Source organism: Neolamprologus multifasciatus, chromosome 7, assembly GCF_963576455.1.
Source record: "Neolamprologus multifasciatus chromosome 7, fNeoMul1.2, whole genome shotgun sequence".
Lineage (NCBI taxonomy): Eukaryota > Metazoa > Chordata > Actinopteri > Cichliformes > Cichlidae > Neolamprologus > Neolamprologus multifasciatus.
The window spans coordinates 47,645,407-47,668,756 of NC_140445.1; the positions used below are offsets into that span (position 1 = coordinate 47,645,407).

General features: G+C 41.2%; 2 protein-coding genes across 3 annotated transcripts in view; both read left to right on the top strand.

The window, feature by feature from the left end:
- peak1 (pseudopodium-enriched atypical kinase 1) overlaps positions 1-5,386 on the top strand; it is a 104,274-nt gene extending 98,888 nt beyond the window's left edge. For both annotated transcript variants that reach the window (XM_085164692.1, XM_085164693.1), the window contains one exon: positions 734-5,386. In XM_085164692.1, coding sequence (XP_085020818.1) covers positions 734-2,089 — 1,356 coding nt within the window. In that variant the 3' untranslated portion in view covers positions 2,090-5,386. The remainder of the gene's footprint in view (positions 1-733) is intronic.
- A 3,109-nt stretch (positions 5,387-8,495) lies between these two features.
- syt12 (synaptotagmin XII) overlaps positions 8,496-23,350 on the top strand; it is a 30,822-nt gene continuing 15,967 nt past the window's right edge. The window contains exons 1-3 of the mRNA XM_085164694.1: positions 8,496-9,229; positions 21,781-21,841; positions 22,396-22,589. Coding sequence (XP_085020820.1) covers positions 21,796-21,841; positions 22,396-22,589 — 240 coding nt within the window. The 5' untranslated portion in view covers positions 8,496-9,229; positions 21,781-21,795. The remainder of the gene's footprint in view (positions 9,230-21,780; positions 21,842-22,395; positions 22,590-23,350) is intronic.

Below are 23,350 nucleotides of genomic sequence, written 5' to 3' on the forward strand. Positions count from 1 at the left end.
GTCGCCCACTGCAGCCAAAAGGCCAATTCTGCTGCCAGTAGACCCCGTTTTATTTCATTGAGATGAATCTAATTTAGTTACCAGCGACCATATGAAAACACAGTATATAGGAATGACAGGAAGATGGGTAAAAGGTCAGGTATTGATGGATTTACTTTAAAAATAAATCCCAGTAAAACCATTGTTTATGATCATATTGTGAACAGATCTCATGAAAAGACTGAAACCAACCAAGTGTTTGTTCTTAAAATATACAACCCTGTCCCCGCCTGTGACAGGTTTCATGTTTAAAACCTCGAAGTTATTTCCTAAAGCAGCTAAGCATCTTGTTTTTTTTAACCAAACTGTGCACTGACAGGGGTAAGGGGTGCATTTCGAGGTGTATTTTTAGCCATGGATCGATACACATCCGATGCTTCTGTAAGTGTTTCTGACAGCAGGACAGTGTATGTGACAGAGACTCAAAATAAAGAAACGATGCCGACGTTTTTGCCGACACTAAGGGTAACCGTGTGGCTCATTTGTGTCGTTTCTGCTGTGTGTCACAGAATCGTCGGGTTATTTTGTGACAGTAAGAAAACTAGAATATCATTAAAGTTTCCCCTATGTTTCATTGCTGGTAAATGGACAAATAAGATCAGAAAATGGCTTTAGAGTGATTGAATTCTCATCTTCAACTCAAGACATTGGACTGACGGTGATTTTTCTCTGACATTTATTTGTACTTCTTCAGATCTGCCGGAGCCAGGTGAAGGAGACCCACCAGCAGTTTTTCCACAGCCTCGCAGTGAGGCAGAGCCTGCCAGTGCACTTCAACATCCAGCAGGACTGTGGCCACTTCCTGGCTGATGTTCCTGCCCGCCTGCTGCCCTGGGAAGAGGAAGAAGAGGAGGAAGAAGCAAATAAGGAGGAAGGGGGGGCGACAGTAAAGGACAAAGAGGCTAAGATGGCAGATTCAAAATCGCCTTCTCCAAATGGGAAGCTAGATGAAGTCCCGGCTGCGGGTCACATGAACACAGCTGGCCGCTTGAGGAGCCGAGTGGTGGTGATCACACGTGAGGTGCCCTTCCAGACAGTGGCCGACTTTGTCAGGGAAGGCATGAGCCGGCACACTCAAAACCCGGAGCTGTATGAGCGTCAGGTCTGTCTGCTGCTGCTGCAGCTTTGCTCCGGGCTGGAGCACATGAAACCTTTCCACGTGACCCACTGTGACCTGCGACTCGAAAACCTGCTGCTGGTCCAATGCCAGCCTGGCAACCCCTGGAATCTGGACTTACTTGAGCCCAACAATAACAGCAACGGCAGCAGCTCGGGGGCAAGCGCTGCAGCCACCGCTGCCGCCAACTCCACCTGCCCCGCACGCCTCATCATCAGCAACTTCTCCCAAGCAAAACAAAAGACTACTCTCATGGCCACTGACCCCGGCACGCTGCGCGACCAGTCGAGGCTGGCACCCGAAATCATCACAGCCACCCAGTACCGCAAGTGTGATGAGTTCCAGACCGGGATTCTGATCTATGAGATGCTGCACAGACCCAACCCCTTTGAGGAGACGCCGGAGTTGAAGGAGCGGGAGTACACCTGGGCCGACCTTCCACCGCTGCCCGTAAGATCGCTTTACTCACAGGGGCTGCAGCAGCTGGCGCGCTTGCTGCTCACCGTTAACCCCTCCGAAAGAATCCGGATGGCCGAGGCGCGGGCCTGCCTCCAGTGCCTCCTCTGGGGACCTCGGGAGGACTTGTTTCAGGCGCTGGGCTGCAGCAGCACCGGGCCTATGTCCGGGGCCACTTCGGGCCAGCGCGAGGCCACCCTGCAGAACTGGCTGGACCTCAAGCGGACACTGATGATGATCAAGTTCGCAGAGCGGTCGCTGGACAACGCCTGTGGCGTGAGCCTGGAGGACTGGCTGTGCTGCCAGTACCTGGCGTTCGCCACCACAGAGACCCTCGGCCGGGTGGTGCACATCCTGCAGCAGCCCCAACAGCATCCCCCATCTCCGAATGAGAACCAGCCAGTGCACCCAGCACAGAACCAAACTCAAATACATCCAGCACACACCTTTCACTTGACTCCTTCGCAGCCACTCTGAGTTTCTCTGCCCAACTGTTACTATGGCAACAGAGCCAACATATCCCCCCTGTGTGGTCCCTCTGCTGATGTTAAAAGTGTGATGTAAGCTAATAGTCAGCTCCACAGTGCTCACCTAAAACAAAACAGCTGCTTGTGCTGTGTCTGTGTTTTCTTCTTGGACTGAATCGGCCGTGCTAATTGAAATCATTTTGGCTCTCGTCATCAATGCCCCGCGTCTTCACATATCATGAGTTTATCACTCCACCAGTACTAAACTGAGGATTTTACCAAACGTGTGAGGAATTATTTTAAGATTTTTGTGTTTCTGAGACAAGTCTCCAGACTTGGAGAGTTGTCAGTACTCCGTGTTAAATATCATTTTCACGCCATCTGTCTACAGGGTTTGAGGGAGTGTGAAATGAAATATCTAAGCTTCTACGGTGATGCATATTGATATTCTGCAAGTTTTGTCTGACATCTAAAGGGACACCACGGTCAGAATTTAGAAAGGAAACTTTGAGAATTTGGAGTTTCATCCCAATAATTTGACTCTTTTTTACGCAGTGTTGTATTATAAGCAAGTTTTATTTGAATCAGAAAAAAGGGGAGTGTAAGGAGGATTTGAAATGAAGGGAGTGGAGGAAAAACAAGCTTTTGCCAGGCATGAGGACATGGCTAAACATTGAGTTTAATATATTTTAGTCTTGACATTTGCACAGCTGAGACGTCTTCATTTACTCATTGTGCTTTTAGAAATTCAAAAGCCAGTATGAAGTTGAAATTAACAAAAAAAATTTAAAAATAAATAATTATCAAAACACATTTCTGCACAGAGCTTTGTAGAGGTGGGTGACGAACACTGAGCTAAACTTGGCTTTTCATTTAATGTTTTTTTACGCTTCGAAGTTGGAAAAGGCTCAACCGCCCTGGCTGCTGGTTTGGGTTCTTGTCGGCGTATGTGCAATTAATACCTGTCTTTTGTTATTTCTTTTTGAGGTAACAGCATTATGCAGTCTTTTACTAATACTCTCTTCCTTTGTTTTTGTTTTGTGGCACATAAACTGATCAGTTTCATTTCAATCCTGCAACTTAAGAAGCAAAGTAAAGTTCAGTGGAAAGTACTTCTTATAGTGGATGGGATATTTCAGGGACTGCAAAAAAGTTATTCTTTGTCAATCGTTTTATCTTTTTGTTGAGTTGTTTTTGAACGGTTCTGCGTTACGGATGACATTTGCACATTTACATTTGGAACGCTGGTGCCCCTTGGTGGAGCCCGGAGCACACGGTGAGGCTGAATAAAGTTCCTGTGAATCTGAGGAGCTGGATCTGATGTGTTTTGCAACGTGTGGAATGTAAACGTTTGCGTGGACTGAAACTGACATTTGTTCTCATCTGCTCTACAAATGTGCTTTTTTTAGTTCAACCACTTAGTTTCATATATAAATTCTATCTTGGAGAGAAACGAATTACACAACCACTGACACTTGCTTCCATTCCTCCTATATTGTTTGTTTCCCCTCTTCTTTTTTCCCCCTTTGCTCTACCAGTAGGAGAGTAAATCCTGTATTGATGCTTCCTGCTTGTCACTCTGAATTAAATGAGCTCTGTGTTATTGACTTTCCAGTCTGGAGTCAGTAAAACCAAGACATGTACAGAAGCCTCAACCAGTAACACTTTATAACACAGTCCATAACTAAGAGTGTAATTCTCCTGTAATTAAGTGGAATTTTAACATATTTTATTTGAAATTGCAATGTAATTATATCCACATACAAATATTTAAAAGGTCGTATAATAGAATAACGGGGTAAATAGTTAGATTTTTACTGGAAACAAAGAAATATTCATACTGTAAGTAATTGTAAAAACAAACATTATTTCCCTATCTTACACCGTAGGTGCTCTGTACTTTTCAGGGCATGGCCCAGTTATGGAGTGCCTTGACCTTGCTTAATTTCCAGATATTTTTACAGGACAGGAGAAACAATTTTAGGCAATATGTAATTAACTGTGAATTTTGCAGACAAACAATATTTTCCTTTTCTACATCATAAGTATGCTCTACTTCTCGGAGTGTATCTGTATTATGGAGTGACTGAACCTCGCCTTTTACACCCTTATTTAATGTTAATTATGCCGACGTGCATGTTGATTGTCCAGTTATTCCGCGTTTTACTTAAAATTACTCTAATTACAGTAAAACATGTATCTCCTTCGCTGTAAAATACTTAGAAGTTGGGCGTGGTTAAGCCACTCCCATGACCCAGAAAGTGCAGTGTACTTACAATGTAAGATAATGTTTTTCTATTAAAGTACCAAGAAATTATGCAGTACTTACAGTGTAATTATTTCTTTGTTTCCTATAAAAACCTAACTTGTTACACCATTATTCCAGTGCACCTATCTTGAAGTATTTGTATCTAAATATAATTACATTGTCATTTCTAATAAATACATTACAATTACATTCAATTACAATTACAGTCATCGGCTGTATTATAAAGTGTTACCATTGAATTTCATGTGTCGAACAGAACACCCCGAATGCTATCTTTATCCCAGAATTGAATACTTGGAGGACTGGTGCTGCAAATTTACTTTATTTCAGATGTGCAAAAACTTTGTGGTCCTTGGAGCAAAAAACGAGACAAAGCAGGTTTAAGTTTGTTACTGTGTTCAAGGGTTTGTGTACTGAGGAATGTGTGTGGGACAGCACTGGTGGCTGTCCTCGTATTCAGAGTTAAGCCTTTATATATTAAATATAGTATAAATATATATATAACCTTTATCTATTTTAATCCACACTCTATTTTGTGACGTACGGAGCACTTCTATTTCTGTCACGAGAGTCTAATAATCATTTTATCTTTTAAAAGCTTTACTTGATTTTCTTCCACCTTGCGTGTTTTGGAGGAAGAACAAGGTGAGTAGTTATCACTGTCCTACACAAAGAATCAATTGTAAAAGATCCCAATCATTCAGTTGCATCCACACAAAGAACAATGTACAGTATTTTTACCCCTCTTGTAAAGTTACCTGCGTAGGAGAAAAACCACTTTGGCTGAAGGATGACTTTTGAACGCACCGCTGAACCATAATATTCATCTGCCGTTTGGAATACGGCAGACGTTGTTTTCTGTTCCTCTTTCTGCTCTGGTTTTCTCTTTTGCGTTGTTAACTGCCACTGAATCTAAAAACGGAAGCTCTCCAGGGCTTTCTAAGTATGTGTACAGTATGCCTCCTGGCCGGCAACCATTTATTGTTGTTCAATTTAACCAACAGTAACAGAACAATAAATATATGTTTTTTATATATACTCTTTGTGCTCTGTGTCATTTTTGCTCGATTTAACTGTTTAGAAAAGGAAGGATTTCAGTCTTTCAGTCCGTTTTGCCAAAGTTTTTATTACTTTTTTTTTATTCTTGGAAATCAGAATAGTTATTTCAGGTCATTCTTGACCTGAATTGATACAGCCACATCAGCAAAATAAGAATTGCCCTCACGCTCAATGCTGATAAGGAGCCTTTAAATTATTTACAGTGGGCATTATAAAACTGGAACTCTGTAAAGTACTCAGCAGTTTGTGTTTAAATGAGGTTTTTGTTAGTTAAAAACCACATTGAAAGTGGTTTTAAGGAATAAACACATTTCTTTTTAAACAAGTTTCTGTTTATCCCAAATGCCTGTATTGGTACTGTCTGCTTGCCTCCGTGATAACTTTCAGAATTAATTAAAGCAAAATCCCCTCCAATTTTTGCTTTTATTGTAATATGAGTGAATGGGAAGGTGTGTAACATGGCAGTGAGACCTGCTATGATGTATAGTGTAAAGAATGTGAAACCGACAAACACAGACAGAAGGGCAAGCTCGAAGTTTCAGAGTTAAAGATGCTAAGTTTTTCCAATGGACATCAGAGGGACAACTGAGGTCGAGCAGTTAAAGAGGCAAGTCTGAGATGGTGGATGTTTGGAAGGATGCAGGAGATTGAGCTACCAGGCAGAAGGTAAGGTGGAAGACCTCAGAGTAGATTGATGGATGGAGTTTGAAGATTGTATTGACATGCAGAGGGTTGGTGTGACGGAGCAAGATGATCTGCTATGGTGACCCCTGAAGGAACCAGCTGATAAAAAGATGTAGTTCTCTGCCAATGTTCACCACCAGATGGCGGCATGCTAAAGAAAAACAACACTCACCGCTCTCCTGTTTTCAAAATCTCTACTGGCTGACTCTGTTTAGTAGTGTGTACCACATTCAAGCATCTGTGAAGCTGTGAAAAGGAGTAAATACTGCAAGTACATGTATTGACATTGCATAAACAAATTAAATCACCTCTTTGGGCCAAAATAACAACTTTGCAGTTCTTCATCAACACCGCTGAGTGTCTGTGATGGCATCAGCCACACATGGGTAAATCAGTCCATTTGTTCACTTTATGAGTTTGGTAGTTTTCTTCATTAATATAATTCATTAATCATTTGGTTAAACCCACTGATATTATGAGGCGCGCACATAATATTGTGTGGCTTTTCTAAAAATGTTTTGTTATATTAATTATGTTTCTCTTTCTTTGAGTTACCTGGTTTTGGGCGGTGGGTGTTTCCTGGTCTGGGCAAAAGGCATGCTGAGAACAAAATGCCTGCTCAGCAGGACAGACCATGTGCTTATCAGGAACAGGGGTGTTTTAGGTTTACTTAGGTTAATCTGTGCTTAGTTAATATTAGTGTGTTTGTTTCCCCCCTATTGTGTGTAAATGGTTTGGCCAAACCACTATAAAAGCTACCCTGTGTCTTTGTAATTAGGTCAGTTTGTGAGTTAAGTTGTGTCCACTTTGTTTAAGTTTCTGGAAATTACTTTTGTAGAGTTATATTTACTTGACCTCTTTTATGGGCCTGCTAATTATGTTTTGAATTTTGTCATTTTTGAACTTTTTGAGGGTTAAAATAAAGAAAACTTATTTGAAGATATTTTTTTGCCTGTGTCCTCTATGCCTTGGCTGCTTGGTCCCTCACAGTGTCTAATCTGTATCAGCGAATAATCACAAAAGATGTGGGTGCATGTGTATGTGTGTCCTGTGGGTGGTCGAATCAAAACATAGCATTTCCCCCTGATTTTTGAACCACAGTTTTGGCTCATTTGAATCAAGTTGAATGAGATCAAAGAGGTCAGTCTGGTGCTTAGAGGATCCTGCGGCGATGGCCTTTGGCATGCGTTTGGCCGATCATTCAGGTGAGCTATGACAACACCTCCAGAATTGAGAGTTATTATACGGTTGGGAAAGTGTAGCTGTCCAAACTGCTGAATAAACACCTAAATTGTCCTTTATGGATTTTATTATTTGTTAAAAGGTTTTATAGCTATTATTTTATACGATGTTAGCTGGAATTTGCACAGTTTTTCCACAACTTTTTGCAAATTCAAAAGTGGATTTTGCAACTTTTTGCAAATAGAAGGTCCTCGAGGTGATTGTGTGTGCATTAAAAAGGATCTTTTATGTTATTCTCTTTTTGTCAAGTGTGTTCCAGTGATGGATGTTCATATTAAACGTGGCCATGAGCATAGTAACTTGCATAAACTGGATGTCATGGCTTCAAGCTGCTTTAAACATAGTTTTCTAATTGTTGCGCTCTATGATGTTGATTAGAACAGAGAGCCTTAATATCCCGCACTCTTAGAATCTTAAAAAATTTTGAAAAGAATGTGTTGTTACACACTTTAACACATGTAAAACAAAAACATTTAATTTCACACCTTATGTGTTGGTTTTAGCATGCACAGCTCTGGGCCACTGCTGTGAGGGGCAGCCAATCAGAATAAAGCTTGCTTAAAGGACTAAAATTAATTTTTTTGGAAGGCTGCAGTAGATATACAGCTTTGCCAAGGCCCAGTATGAGTAAAATGTAGTCTGAACTGTGAAGCATGGGACTCAAGGATTTGGGATTGAGTGAAGCATGTCCCCTTTAAGATTCAGACTTTGATCTTATTTCATATTTCAAGCATTTTATATGCAAAACTGTTGTCAACAGTATGCCCTCCTGAGATTTCCAGCAAGAACTGTCTGTGTTAGTTTTCAGCTCAGTTATTAAAATTACTTTTATTTGTGTCTAATAACGTTTTAAAGACCAGCTGATGGTTTTTAATTACAATGTTGGGCTTGTAAAGTAACATTAAAAAAAAATCACATATAATAGGAGCTGTGTCTTTGCAGCATTTCACTCATTAAAACCGACTGCAGCATGTAGTGAGTGCACACTAGCTGGAAATAGTTTAATTAGAATTATTTGGGGGAAATGAGGACTGATGCATGTTTTTCTTATCAGAGGTTTCATACCTGCACCATGCCAGCCTCCAGCACAGACAGTTATGCAATTTCACACTGAATCATCCCTAACAGCTCAAATCTCAGATGAATCAGGGTGGTGGTGATGGCGGTGGAGGAGGTGGAGGTTTGTTCAGCAGACAGATTTTGATCATTTGAGGTGGGGGGCGCAAGAGAGTTTTCTCAGATTTGTGGAGGGATGCTGAGGGTGACTTCAAAAGTTTGGGTGTACCTGTGTACCTCTCTCTCTCATTCACTCTCTCTCTCTCTCTCTCTCTCTCTCTCTCACTCAAACACACACACACCTCCTCCTCGTGCGCGGGGTTGTGTAACAACAGTGTGTGCACGTAGAGCAGGCAGGTTCTCCCCCCGGCTGCTGTTGTGAAGCCTTGAAGGAGGAGGAGGCGGTGGTCGAGTCTATCGAGCAGCCCGAAGGTAGAGGTTGCGCTGCAGGGGTGGGACTTTATTTGTGCAGTCGGTCGGAGGTTCATCTGCGGCTCTGACTGCAGCTTTCTGCAGACCTCAGTGACGGAAACACACGGACCCCTCTGAGTTAAACATCAAACCCTCCTCCTCTTCTTCTTCTCCCTCTTCTTCCTCCTCCGGTTGGCCGTGTCTGAACGCTTCCGGATGCGCTGACCCAGCAGCAGCTCCTCCACCATCAGCACCATCATCAGCGTGAACGCCGTGTCCCTCCCTCCACCTCCCCGGGGTAGATAAACCCGACCGGCACCGCTGTCATCGGATGGAGAGAGCCGCCTGAAGAAGGGAGAGCGGTGGAGTTGGTCTACCCCCCACCTCCTCTTCCTCCTTCCTCTCCACTGCGCCAAAAGAAAACTCCCGGTAAGAAATGCGTGCTAACTCCGGCCGGCTGGCTCGGTCGACCACCTGCCAGCAGCTCCGTGCGCTCCCGCTGAGCATAAACATGCAACCCAGACCCGGGACCTTGCTCCCGGGCTTCCTTATTGGCATGAGGGGATTAATTTAAATTTATTAGAGACGCCTGTGAATACATTCCAGCAGACGGGATGGCGGGATATGCTTCGCTTCTTTCTGTGTGTGTGTGTGTGTGTGTGTGTGCGCGCGGTGTGTGTGTGTCTCTGCCTGGCTTTTTGATCCAAATATTGATTTGCGTTGCAAGTCGACTGAAGTGCAGGCGCAGGGCACGTGAGACTGGTTAGATGCTCACGGCTGCACAGGTTAAAATTAATATGAAACGGCACTGCGAGAAGCGGGAGCTGTCCGTGCAGCACCACTTTTGCCGAACTCCATCTGAGTCAAATGAAGGGCAGCAGTGAGGATGCTGTGGAAATATGGAGACGGCTAAAAGTTGCTTTAAGACAGACGTTTGTTGTTAAGGATTTAAAGCAGAGATAAAAACGTTGGCATCATTGGAAAGTTCGGGATACTTTGGAGTTGAGTATTGTTGTAAAACCTTCTAGCTCACTTTCACAGAGGTGGATTAAAGTTATTAACCTAGTAAGTACCCTTTTTACTTAGTAGGCTGACAGTTTGTTTAATTTTACTACTCTATAGCAGGGGTGTCAAATATAAGGTTCGGGGTCCAGAATCGCCCGCCCAGGACTCCAATATGGCCCACTGGAAAATGTGAAGGAACAAGAGTTTATTGTAGTTTTGAATTTTCATATTAGTTTTAAATTTGTATTTCATTTTGACTTTTTAAAAAATTCAGTTTAGTTTCCAAGGTAGATTTTCTTATGTTGGCTTATGTTTTATTTGTTATTAGTCTCAGTGTTTTAGTCCTTTTATTGTTATTGTATGGGGCCGTATGTAAGAGGCAGGACTCACAGTTTTGTAGGCATTCAGAGTCTCAATAAAGCACTTCACACATACATCAGTGACTCATTACGTAAGCTAAGGATATTTTTATTTTCTTTTGGTTCATTTTCCAAGTTCACAAAATAGTTTTCAGTTCATTTTTATTTTTTCACGTCTAGTTTTTAGTTTAGTTAACTACAATAACCTTTGAAGGAACACAAAGGTTTCAAACAAGGACTTTACAAACCAGTGGGTGATGTCGTAGTGGCCATGTCCATCTTCTATATACAGTTTATTTTTCTTTAATCTTTCAGGTTTTCCTCCAATTGTTTTTTTTAAATTATTATCATGAAAAAACAGATAGTGTAGTTCAAATGAAACATGATGTCACCACTTGGCTAAAGTGCCAGCAGCTTAAACATTACCCATCCTTAGGGAAACACGGAGGTAACAGATACACACTAAAGGCTGGGAAACAATGTCAGGATCTCACGGAGAGGAAAATTATACAAGTTGAGCTTTTAATTTGAATGTTTTCCACCATAATGCTATTAAATGATGTAGATAATTATGCCTTAAAGATAGTAATTTAGTTAATGCTCCTTCCTGCTCGGTGTTTTCTGCAGTGATATTTGTGACTTTAGGGGCCTCGCTTTTACTCTTAAGAGGACTGTTTGTACCGACTCCCTGGGAACCTTTTAGTATCAGTCAAAGGATGTGTAGGAGCAGACTCTCTGCACTTCAGAGGTGTTTTTAGTAAAGACGAAATGAACTTAACATCTAAAGAGGATTTAAAATACCTGTTTTCTTTTTTACTTTTATTTTGACATTTGAAATGAGGGAATTCATCTCGTTAGTCTGGCTTCCTCCATGAGTGTTTTCCTGCACTTTTCTAATCGTGCCGAAAGTCTGTGCGAAGCGACGTGTGTATCGCTGGGAGTTTTGCCCCGTCACTGAGTTGAAATACGAGATCCTCGGAATTTGATTCCTCCACCAGCACTCGCAATCATGTCAGCCATTCGTTTAACACCTACTCCTCTCTCTCCCTCTCTGTCATGGGCTTTCCCAGTCTCTCTCTCTCACACACACTCTCTCTCTCTTTCAGCCTTAACACACTCTCTTCACCTCCCGTTGTCCGTGTTGAACTCCTCGGGGAAAAAAGTGTTATTACATTAAGGAAACTGAGAGCACTCAGACGAACACCGGCTCTGCGAGGCTACGGTAACACCCGAGGCCCACAGCCATTATCAAAATGGTATTTCTTAACAACAAGGACTGGGTTTCCCTTAATGTATCACATCTAATATTTTCAGACCAGACTGTGTAATGGATTGACTCGTTTTTTATGGCGAATGCCTCTGGTCAGAGCAGTTTTGCTGCCAAATGTAACTAGAGCTCACCTCTCCCAGAGATGCCTCAAAAGGCAGCAAGGCTACAAAGAGAATCATAAAGTGTCCCGAGATGAATCACATTTCGGAGACTTCAGCTCTAGGAGCAGTGAGCAGTGTTGACACAGTATAAAAGTGGCTGCTTAACTTCACTGTTATCTTGAAGCGATACAACATTGATGCTAATAAACAGGAAGTCCAGCATTGGGTTATTCTTTAGGTTTAAAGCTAAAGGTGTTCAAAGTAAGTACCTATTTCTGCCCAAATAATTTTGCACTTGAGTGCAGAGAGTTAATCAATAAATCTGTGCTCAAAGCCTTTAACCTGTTTGGAGAATTTAAGCTTCCACCCACTTTCACATTACTGAAATGAAGCAAACCTTTATCCGAGACATTAAGGCAGGTCCAGCAGCCACTTTCTAAGTGCTTTCCCTGTCCTTATTAGTCAAATTGTGAAGTGGTTAATCTCATAAGTAGTGGGTATAATTAATTACAGGGACAGAGAGCAAAACATCACACATAAGCACATTAGCTTTTCTGTTTTAATCTGAAGGCAGCAGGTTTGATTACAAAACTGATGAAAAACTGTTGGCATGGAAAAACTCATTTCAGGTGCAGGAATAAATGCAAACAGTCAGCAAATTCTAACAGGCTATCATTTTAAGGGCCGTGGTTATGTTGTGATGCGTCCATGATTGAGCTGATTCTGTAATAACAGCATGTTCTGTCGTCCTGTGACAGAAAGCAAAATCTTAACAAACGTTACTCCATCATTAACTCAACCAAACAGGAGTAGTGCTTCTGTTTATCCACTCTGTGCTGTATATCGGCCTTTTGGACATTTGACTGCAGGATTGTTCTTCATCGCAAAACACCCACAGCTTTTTCTCTCTCTGGCAAAGAGTGAGAGAAAATATTTAACCTTCAAATTTCTGGGGACAAATCAAATTCCGGTTGTGAGAGTTGTTTAAGCAGCTCTCCGCTGGGTAATCACATTAGATGAAAAGCAAACAGCTCTCTGCATTCTACTTTTGGAAAAAAATAAATAAATTCTTCTCCCTCCCATCATCATACTTTGGATTAAAATTGATTTGCAGACATCTTGACACTCTCTTGATCAGTCACTGGGACATCATGGCACACAGCATACTCATTTGACAGATTGCCAGTCCATCTCAAGCCCAGCACAGAAGAGACATCCATCCATTCATGCTTGAATTTGTGAATTTAGAACCCCCAAATAACCTAACATGATTAACTTTGGATTGTTGGGGGAAGTCTGAGTACCTGGAGAGAATACATGCAGGCAAACTGTTAGTAGTGCTTGCTGCAGGGTCTGTTAGCGTGAGCCCCAAGTTTGCACCTGAAGCACAACAATGACCACTGTCACCAGTTACAGTCCAAGACAATGGAGTCTGAGTATGTCTAACTGGATGACAATAGACAGAAAAAAGGGGCGTGTCAAGAAGGGGGGCATGGGGTGACACCAGCCCCATCTAAAATATGACTGACCCCCATTACTGGTGCCACCTCACAAAAGTCATTTGACTAGAGATACATCATTTTTTTTAATCCACAAGAATACTTGTACTAGTACTATGTTGCTTTTTGATTTCACTCTACTACATGTATATTCTAAATGCTATTATTGGACTTCGTAATTATAAAATATAACGATTTTGTTAATTTACTAACTGTAGAAAAATAAGAACTTACCTGTCAATCGTTTATCTATGAGTTAATTATTTTGATGTAGTATAAATGGTAATATGTGCGGGCCGTCTTTATCAATAGCAAAAACTGTACAAATTATGAAAGTACAGTTAAAAGTTCAAAATCTATGCACTCCTTCACATTTTCTAATAATGTGCAATGGGCCGGATTGGAGTCTTTACTGGGCTGATTCTGGCCCCCAGGCCTTATGTTTGATGTACCTCCAATAATATGTATATGATTCTGAAGCATAATTACACATGAGTACATTGAGTTTGGATACTTTTATATATTTGACTATACAACTTGTGACCTATTTAGCTACTTAAGTAGCATTATCATTTTTAAAAAGCTACTTTGGGGGAAAAAAAAGAAGTATCCCTCACAAGATCAAGTTTAAATTCCTATGCAGCTCCCCTTTTCACATATTAAATCTGCAGTATGATGACCATGACCTCCTGTGCTTTTGTACTGTAAAAGTTTTGAGTTTGGTGTTTTGTTCTTTAAACTCAGTGAGTGATGGAGTTGACTGGCTCCAACACGCAGAGTCTTCTTGCCTCCACTGGCACCGGCCAGTGCTGACTTTTTAAAAAGTGGCGCCGGCTACTTTTACTTTTACTGTGCCGTCCAAACCAGAAAATCAAAGTGCAGCCAGCTTGGAAGCAGACTGATGCGAGGAGGCAGGACAGAAGGAACTGAATGGACAAATATTACTTTGCTGACTCCACACAGGCCGCTGTGTTGGGTTACATCACACTGTTTCACAGAAAGCGGCAGGGAGGAAGTTAATTTGATTATGAGCCACTGGGCAAGATTAAAAGCAGAATTGATTGATCAATTATTGGGAGAGCCAGGGAGTGAGAGAGTACCGGAGAGTCTGACAGGCCTGCGATCCCCTCCCCCGTCTTCTTTTATCCCTTCCAATGCTCATCTGTTTCCTATTGGTTTCTTCAAACAGACATTCATTCGTTATGTTGAAGCATCACCTCTTCTGTTATCTCATTGTTTTACCCAGTTATCTTACTTCACTGTTTATCTATACTCTCGCCTCTTCTTTATTTTGTATTCCTCTGTGTGTGTGTTCCTGTGTGGGAGAGGGAGACCATAAATCCATGTTCTTATTGATCACGCCTGTTTTAATATGCGTCTAAGAGAAGCCATCATTTCCTTTCTTCCTTGTTGTTTGCAGCAGCAGCTGTGCCGTAGTTATATCCAGTGTGTAGATTCTTCATCTCTGTGAGCAGGTGTGTTACTTCTTTGTGTCTGAGCTGAATTTGTGGGTCAGATGCAGATATAGGAGAGGCTGCCTGGTTTGTATGCAGCAGCTACAGTGTGTGTTTCTGGCTCTAGGTCAGACCGCAAAGAAACCAAAATAACAAAGTGAGGTTTTCATGCTTTTAAAGTATGTGCACTCTTATGGAAATTATTCATAACTGAGTATTTTTCTTATTGTAGGTAAGCTTCATGATATCGGTTCATGTATATTTTAGTTTCTAGGATGTGCTATAATTTTTTTTCTGTTTTGAGGACCGTAATTGTGTGTTTTTCAAGCCCCCAAAAATGTAAATTACAAACTACATAGCGATTTTGTCACGGTGGGACACACAGGTGTATTTATGGAACGGATCCAAAAGAAGAGATGGGTGAGCATGAACCTGAGCAGAAGCAGAACCTGACGAGACTTAACAAGAAGACAACAGACGACCCGACAAAGAAGAGTAAGAGACAGAGGACTTAAATACACAGGAGGGTAATGAGGGAAGTGGAAACACCTGGAGAGACACAGCTGACACAAATGAACATGACACCACAAAGGGAAGTAAAACAAAACACACTGAACATGGAAACACTAGACTCTTCAAAATAAAGCAGGAAACATAGAGAGACGCAGACATGACAACACAAGCTTGACAATTAAAACATGGAATGGGGAGAGACTAACGCACAGGCAGAACTGAAAGTAAAACACTGAGGACAAGACAGATGACATAGAGGACAGGAAAGGACATGACTCAGGAGTCGTGGGAAACAAAACTAGAATAAAACTCAACCAAATCCTAACACAAGAACCTAAAATACTTCCAATATAACATAAGAAATAAAAAATTATTATTATTATTTTTATTTTATTATTATAAACACTATGTTACTACAATGGTCGTAGCATATCTATATATCTTTGTTTCCTAGCTCTTCCTAGATGCATTTATTAACTTGGATAAAACTTACTATATAAAGTACTTAGGGTACCAGGATTATTAACATCTATATCGCTTTAGGGAATAAGTTTTATAACACTAAAATCCTTCAAATTATATATATTATGTGTAGTAGCTGATCTGAAGACGAATGGCGACATTACGTCTAAGGCTACGTCCACACGTACACGGGTATTTTTGAAAACTGAGATTTTCCGTTTTCGTTTTAAAAAATAATCCCGTCCACACGTAAAGGCAGAAATGAACCTAATCCTAGGAAAACGCTGCTAGGAACATGCCAAAGCAACCGTGCAGAAATGTTGGCCAATCAGAAGTCTAGAAGCCTCAGAGGGAAAAAGTAAACAAAGCTGGGGCATAGAAGCAGAACCGAGTCGTATGTGTGGAGGGACAGTAACTGTGTGTGTATATGTAAGCATTTAAACACTGCAGAGAGTACAATTAACAGTAACAGTATTGTAGAAATTCATTTCACCGAAACAATAACATGGCGCACAGTGTGACGTCAAAAAAGGCCACACACCTTTGACCTTGCGTTTTCTGCGTTTTCTCCGTTTTTCTCGTCCACACGTAAATGCAAAAACGGAGTTTTCAAAAATATCCACCCTGGCCGGAGTTTTTAAAAATCTCAGTTTTCAGTGACCAAAAACGCTGTTTATGTGTGGACGAAAGGTGCAAACGCATAGAAAAAGCTGCGTTTTCAAAAATACCCGGGTACGTGTGGACATAGCCTAAGTTACATGCATGTGTACATTGTTGACATTACGTCTAAATTATTTGTACGTTTATGTTGTTAACATAGCGCCTACGCTAGATGTACATGTGTGATGTTGATGTTTTGTGTACATTGTTTTTTGTGAATATGTTTTAGTTTAGTCTTTAGTGGCACTTACTACTACTTAGGCACTTCAGGGGTCACTGGAAGGTCACTGGAAGGCATTGTCATGCATATCTTTAAATAAGTGTTTTCATTACTGAAGCTAATAAGCGCCAATGACCTGTAGGCCTAGTTTTTATTAAATATGATTCAATTCATCCATCCATCCATCCATTCATTCGCTTCCGCTTATCCTTTTCAGGGTCGCAGGGGGCGCTGGAGCCTATCCCAGCTGTCATAGGGCGAGAGGCGGGGTACACCCTGGACAGGTCGCCAGTCTGTCGCAGGGCCAACACACAGGGACAGACAACCATTCACACTCACATTCATTCGCACATTCACACCTAGTGACAATTTGGATTATCCAATTAACCTATCCCCACAAGCTGCATGTCTTTGGACGGTGGGAGGAAGCCGGAGTACCCGGAGAGAACCCACGCAAACACGGGGAGAACATGCAAACTCCACACAGAAAGACCCCAGCCTGATGTTGGAATTGAACTCAGGACCTTCTTGCTGTGCGGCAACAGTGCTAACCACCGTGCCACCGTGCTGCCTGATTCAATTCAATTCAGTTTTATTTATATAGCACCAAATCACAACAAGAGTTGCCTTAAGGCACTTTATACTTTAAAGTAACTATCATACAATAATGCAAAGAAAACAGAGAAAACCCCAACAATCATACGAACCACTATGAGAAAGCACTTTGGTGACAGTGAGAAGGAAAAACTCCATTTTCACTAGAAGAAATGGATAGATACCATATTTCTAAGACTTTTAGGAGAGAGTACAATAACCTAATTTTTAAGTGAATTTAGAAGCAGAATATTAGAGTTCATCCAGGTCTTTATGTCTTTAGACATTCCTTCAGTTTAACTAAGTGGTGTGTGTTTCATGAACAAATAAAGTTGGGTGTCATCTGCATAGGAGTGAAAATATATCTGTGGAACTCCATAATTAACTTTAGTTTGCAAAGAGGACTCTGTATTTATTTAAACAAACTGCTATGATAGAGAGCTATGATACAAACCACTGCACTGAAACCTGATGAAAGTCTCCAAATTACTACTGCCAGCCGGAAGGCCTGTGGTATGTGACTGAGATTGGTTGATCAAATTTAAGATTGAAGCATTAATTAATGGTAGGATTTCTTTGAACAGTCTTGTAGGATTGGGGTCTAAAAGACATGTTAATGATTTGGATGAATTACTTAAGTTAACTCAGAAAGATCAATCAAGAAAAAGAATTCACCTGGCACTGAATCTTCTTCAGTGCCAGATGCCGACATGCTACTCCCACAGAGGTCAATAATTTTACATCTCCACTGTGTACGACTCTGGAAACAGTAGCTCCACTGGAAAAGAAAGCCTCAAATCAGAAGAGGTTGACTCCCTGGTATAACTCTCAAATGTGCACCTTAAAGCAGATAACTCGCAAGCTAGGGAGGAAATGGCATCTCACCAGTTTAGAAGGTCATCATTTAGCCTGGTTTGCTGCTTTATAAAAAAGCCTTTCGTCACTGATTGAGGAAAATAAGAGTAACCCTATGTTTTTCTTAAGCACTGTAACCAGGCTGACAAAAAGCTGTTATACTGCTGTGAGTTTCAATCACATACAGCCTGAGCAATAATATGTGGGTGACAAGATCATGTGCACAAATTCTCTTGTCACAAATGATAGGGGTCCGATCAGGACTGCAGTCTTAGTGCCTGGAGAAAAATCAAATCTTCACTCTTTCCTAACAAATCCAAACACTGTGAGATATGAAGCTTAATAATATGTTGTTATAGTGACAAGCATGCATTATGCTTAACTCCAAACTTCTGCTTGTTTTAATTACAACCTCATTACTGTTTCAGTAAATTATATTTCACAATTTTTCACTGTTCCATCGCATTAGTCTCGTGCCGCTTAACAATAATTTTTTTGCAAGCTGACATTATGACAAGACAAGACAAGACTCATTCCATGCCTTTTGTAGTAATTAAAGTCCTCTCAGCAGAGCAGAGCAGCTGTGCTCTGTGTGCAGTGAAGAAAGAGAATATGGCTTTTGGCTGTTTGAGGAAAGTTATGAGATTGCAAAATCTCTGCAGCAGTGGTGAAATAAATCTTAACAAGTGGGAGAATCGAGATTATGTGGGCATGAAGATGACACATCGGCGGGAAAGCTGTAATGCACACTTTCACCTTTCCCTTCACAGCCGTGTGCTAATAAGCTGTCAGCTCAAATCGAAAAGAGGAAACAGCAGCACATCTGATAACGAGAAGAAGACATCGTGGTTCAGGCTGCAATTTTAAAATATGCTGCCATCTCTTCTTCTGTTTTCCTCTTTCTAGCTACTCAGCTTTATCGCATAGATTCCTTCCTCATCAGATCGTCTTCCTTGATTTTATGTGCTGGAACAGAGACAAGGAAACCGGGAATGAATGGTTTTAAAAGCAACAAATGTCGCAAGCCAGAATATATTCTCTTCTGTTGAGGACGATGCATGTGAAGTCCACCTTTGAGATGAAGACTGCTTCTGTGGTAGACACGTATCAATGAATGCGCGTGGACACAGATTATTTCTTTCATGCTTTTTAGGACATGGGTTCAAACCTACCTTCCAGCAAGATATAGTATCAGACATATAGTTGCACAGTGTGCTGTAGCTCCTCTGTGGTCCCCCTTGATCTATTGCTACTTATGACTTAGTCCTGTCTGTGCACATCTGAGGAAGCACAATTCAAAGACTTGAAGTGCCAGTTGCAGGAACATTTGGTGATCAGTGCAATACTATTTGTGTTGTACTTATTGCAGAAACACATTGGCTTAGTTAAAACCTTTTTTCCCCCCTTTTAGCTTCTATCCATCCTTCCGTTCATCCACACATCAATTTTTGCAGGGAAGCAGCCCAAGCAAGATGTCCCTCTCCCCAGCTATCTCCTCCAGCTTAATCTCTCCAGCATATCCTGGGTCTACCACGGGGATTCCTCCCGGTGGGACATGCTTCAAACACCTCACCCAGGTGACCGCCGCTGGCTCCTTTTGATGTGGAGGAGTAGCAACTCTACTCTGAGCCCCTCTCAGATGACTGAACTCCTCATCCTATCTCTAAGGGAGAGGCCAGCCAGCCTTTGGAGAAAACTCATTTTCACCCTTGTATCCGCAGTGTCATTCTTTCGGTCACTACCAAGAGCTTATCACCATAATAGGGTGAAGTGGCGGGAATGAAAATCAGCACCTCAAAGTCTGAGGCCGTGGTCCTCAGTTAGAAAAGCGTGGAGTGTCTACGCCAGGGTCAGGGAGAAGCTGCTTCCCCGAGTGGAGAAGTTTAAGTATCTTACGGTGTTGTTCATGAATGAGGGCAGAGATGAGCGGGAGATTGACAGACGGATTGGGGTCCTGGATGCAGTGATGCGGATACTGTTTGTTGTGGTGAAGAGAGACCTCAGTGTAAAACTCTGGGGGACTTTGGTTTGGAAAGTTTTTCTCTCGTTTCTGCCACTGTGCTCTCTTGCTGTTTAACTTTTGAGTCATTTCACATTCACATCGCTCACTAGCTGTCCCCAGTTTGGGTACTTATATAATAAGGATATTACTTACCTTAGGGTAAGGAGGAAAGACTACTAAGTGTATAAAGGTTAGAAACAACCTTGAGCCATTGTGTTGGATGATAATTGGACTTTATCCTGTGAACGTACGCCACAGAAATGCAGTGAGCATGTTTTGTAGTCTATTTCTGTTCCCAGGAAGCTGGACATCATTGTTGGTGTTCTGAGGCGTCGGAACACCAACGCTGCCTTATTGTTGTTTACTAAATCCGTCTGAGACCTTGTCTTGCTCTCGCTCTTATTCCCTTCCACACTCTCTGACCCTTCTTCCTCTTTTATGCTGCTTCTGGACCTCTTCTACACTCACACGTTACCTTAAGCAGAGCTGAGCTGATCTGAATCATGCTGAGCCCTGATAGGGAGGTGGTGCTTGGAGCTTCCTTCTCAGCCAGAGATTCCGTGTGCTTTGCTAATGGCACATCAGCAGCTGTCAGTGGACCCTGCACTGCGTCAGCCAGCATGACTGTGGTCTGCAAAGCGCTCAGCAGAACTGACACACACACACACACACATCCTGCAGCCCCACCCCCTCCAGGCCTTTTTTCTATATCATTAGTGTAATGCTCCCATTTCCCCAGTGCTGCTCAGATATGGGGGAGATTCCAACAAACTCGGAAGGAGGAGGGGGAGGAATGAGTCACGCACCAGTGACAATGTTGTTTTTTTTTTCAGTTTGCAGAGGAAGAGAGGGGTGCAAGAAAATGTTGTTTTGTCCTTTGACAACAACGCCTACTGCTATTTAGAGGAAAAACAAAACCATTTAAATGTAATATATTTTTATTGTTAACTGGACAAAGGATTTTTCCTCCTGTCTGGCAGCTCTGGGCAGGAGGAAAATTGGAAGATCTCAGAGAAGATTCATGGACATAGTGAAAGAGGACATGCAAAGGGTTGGCATGACAGAAAACAATGGATAAATGGTGCAGCAGAAAGCAGAACAAGAAGAGTTAAAGAAACTTCCCTGTGTGCACTAATTATAATGCACTAACATTCAGAAGTCTGAGCCCTGAGGTTTTTGCCATTCATTTGAAAAGAACGTGTGTTTATTTTTTTATTTTTTGAAATTTCCCACGTTTCACACAACAACAAAAGTCACAGATTTATGTCTCATAGTTCAAGCATTTTTTTCTGAGTACTGCAAATAATATATATATATGAACATTGTTATACAAAGGTTTTCCTGTGTTGTGAGAGGAGTGTCAAGTGCTGTAATCTCAGGGAGCATTTAAACCTGATAACAGGCTGAAAAAAAATCCAGGTCTGGAAATGTTGATTGAAATAGATATAAAATTACCAGACCTCTGCAGCCTACCATCTTCTCTCCTTGAGGCTAGTGGCTTAAAGCTAACCACTAATAGCACGAGATGTCCCATACTCCAACCAAACTGTAACCAAGTCACTTCATTTCCCTTCAGCTCATCAGAAAATAATCCCCTTTCATCTTTTTTTTTGTTTGTTTTGTTATTGTGTTGGATCTGGAAGGCACTCGTGAAGGGATGTTTTCCTGCTGATGACCAGATGAGAAAACACTGTAGAAGTTTTGCAATATATCATTGGTCATGAACACCAAACCTAGTTATACACCAGTGTTACCAAGCATGCATCCTGTTTATGCATTTTGAAATGGCAGCAGATGTCAAGAGTTATTAAGGATAATTAGTGTAGTTTTTCTTGTGGCACACATCAGGTTTATGTAACCACATTTGCTTGATGGTTATTGCCAGCACGGTAAAAAGGTCATTTAAGTTACAGTTTGCAAAATCATATTAGATGTAAAAAAGAAAAAGAAAAAAAAGGAACTTATTGTTTGGCTGGGTTCTTGCAGGCTGGCTGCAGCACCATGTCCTCGGCTCAGAGTGGAGATATATCAGGCTACCATCTGAGTGGTGAGTAATTGTTTCTATACTTACTTTGTCTGAATACCTTTGTGTGGATTAGTGTTTGACAACCGCACTGTTATATTTGCACAGACCTCATTTCACATGGAGGTAGTGCCGTTAGAAAGCAGTTTACATTGTTCTGTAACTGGCTTATCACAAGTAGAGATAAAGCTGGCAAAGTCCTCAAGAAGTTTCAATTCAATTTTTAGGAGTCCAGTTCTGTGCAGGCTTCCAGTGCCTTTATAGATGCTGTAGCATTTAATTCAAACCGGCGTTTCAATTTGTTTGTCAGATTTTTGTCAGATTTGGTTCCCAACCATCTGATTTACATAAAACTTTATGTGCTCCGACTGACTCCCAAAGCCACCACTTGGCATTAAATGACAAGACCTGTAACAGTGGTGACTGTGCTCAGTCACTGGGAGCTGTTTGAGATTCCTACTCAACCTGGTGTTCTCCCAGTCTGTTTGCCATGATCAAACTATGACTTTATGTAACTACAGATGAAACAGAAGTTTATAAGGAATTCTTTAAGCATTTGTTTTTTGTATCTGTTTTAGTGGTGCGTAACCCGCCGGGCTGGGAGGTTGGAATCTACCTGGTGGGCTTTTTCGTACTGCTGGGCCTGGCTGGGCTTAATATCTGGAAGCTGTGGAAATCTGGAACTTTTCCAACGCCGTCTCCTTTCCCCAATTTTGATTATCGATATCTGCAAGAAAAATATGGAACCTCCTTCTCGGAAGTCAGACAAAAGGTACCCGTACAATATCAAAAACTAGAAAAAATACCTGCAGATTCACACCGAAGCAGAGGCAACTTTGGTGTCAATTATAAGTAAGAATCTGATTTTTTGAGATTAGTTATATAACTGAGCATAAAAAAAGCTGAATGTCAGTTTCTATTACAGGTACATTCTGCAGTGATTATTAAAGATAAATTATTTCACTTAACAAAACTAAGAATAATACACTAATAATATTAGTTTTATCAATAGTAACACACACATATTTCTGTGTTACAACTTTTTGCAGTTGTTTCTTAGCATTATAGTGTAAATCTGTGGAAATTAATGCAATTTGAATTAATTTGCCCAGTCTCAGTCTACTTTTTAATCTAACTTTACCTTATTTTTTATTTTCTTTGTTTTTCATCACTTTTTTAAAATCAGGACCACTACTATGTATCTAATTGCTAGAACAAAGTTTATTAGATAGCTAGCTAGCTATAGCTATCTCACTAGCTAACTGTCAAATAAACTTTGTTCTTCTGTAGCAGCTGATGTCAACAAAGGTTATGTCCAATACTCGTTTGTTTTTTTCTTAAACGCAGTTTTGTGGAAAAACTAATCTATTCATGATGCATATGTAACAACTAGCATACAAACAAAAGTGCATTAAAGTTGCTAAACAGCGAGCTATTCCTCTGAAGAGTTGGTAGAGACCAGTAACAGAGCTAAAAGACCATAACAGATGAATTATTAGAATTAATACAAGTATAGCCGCTCCCTGAATCCAT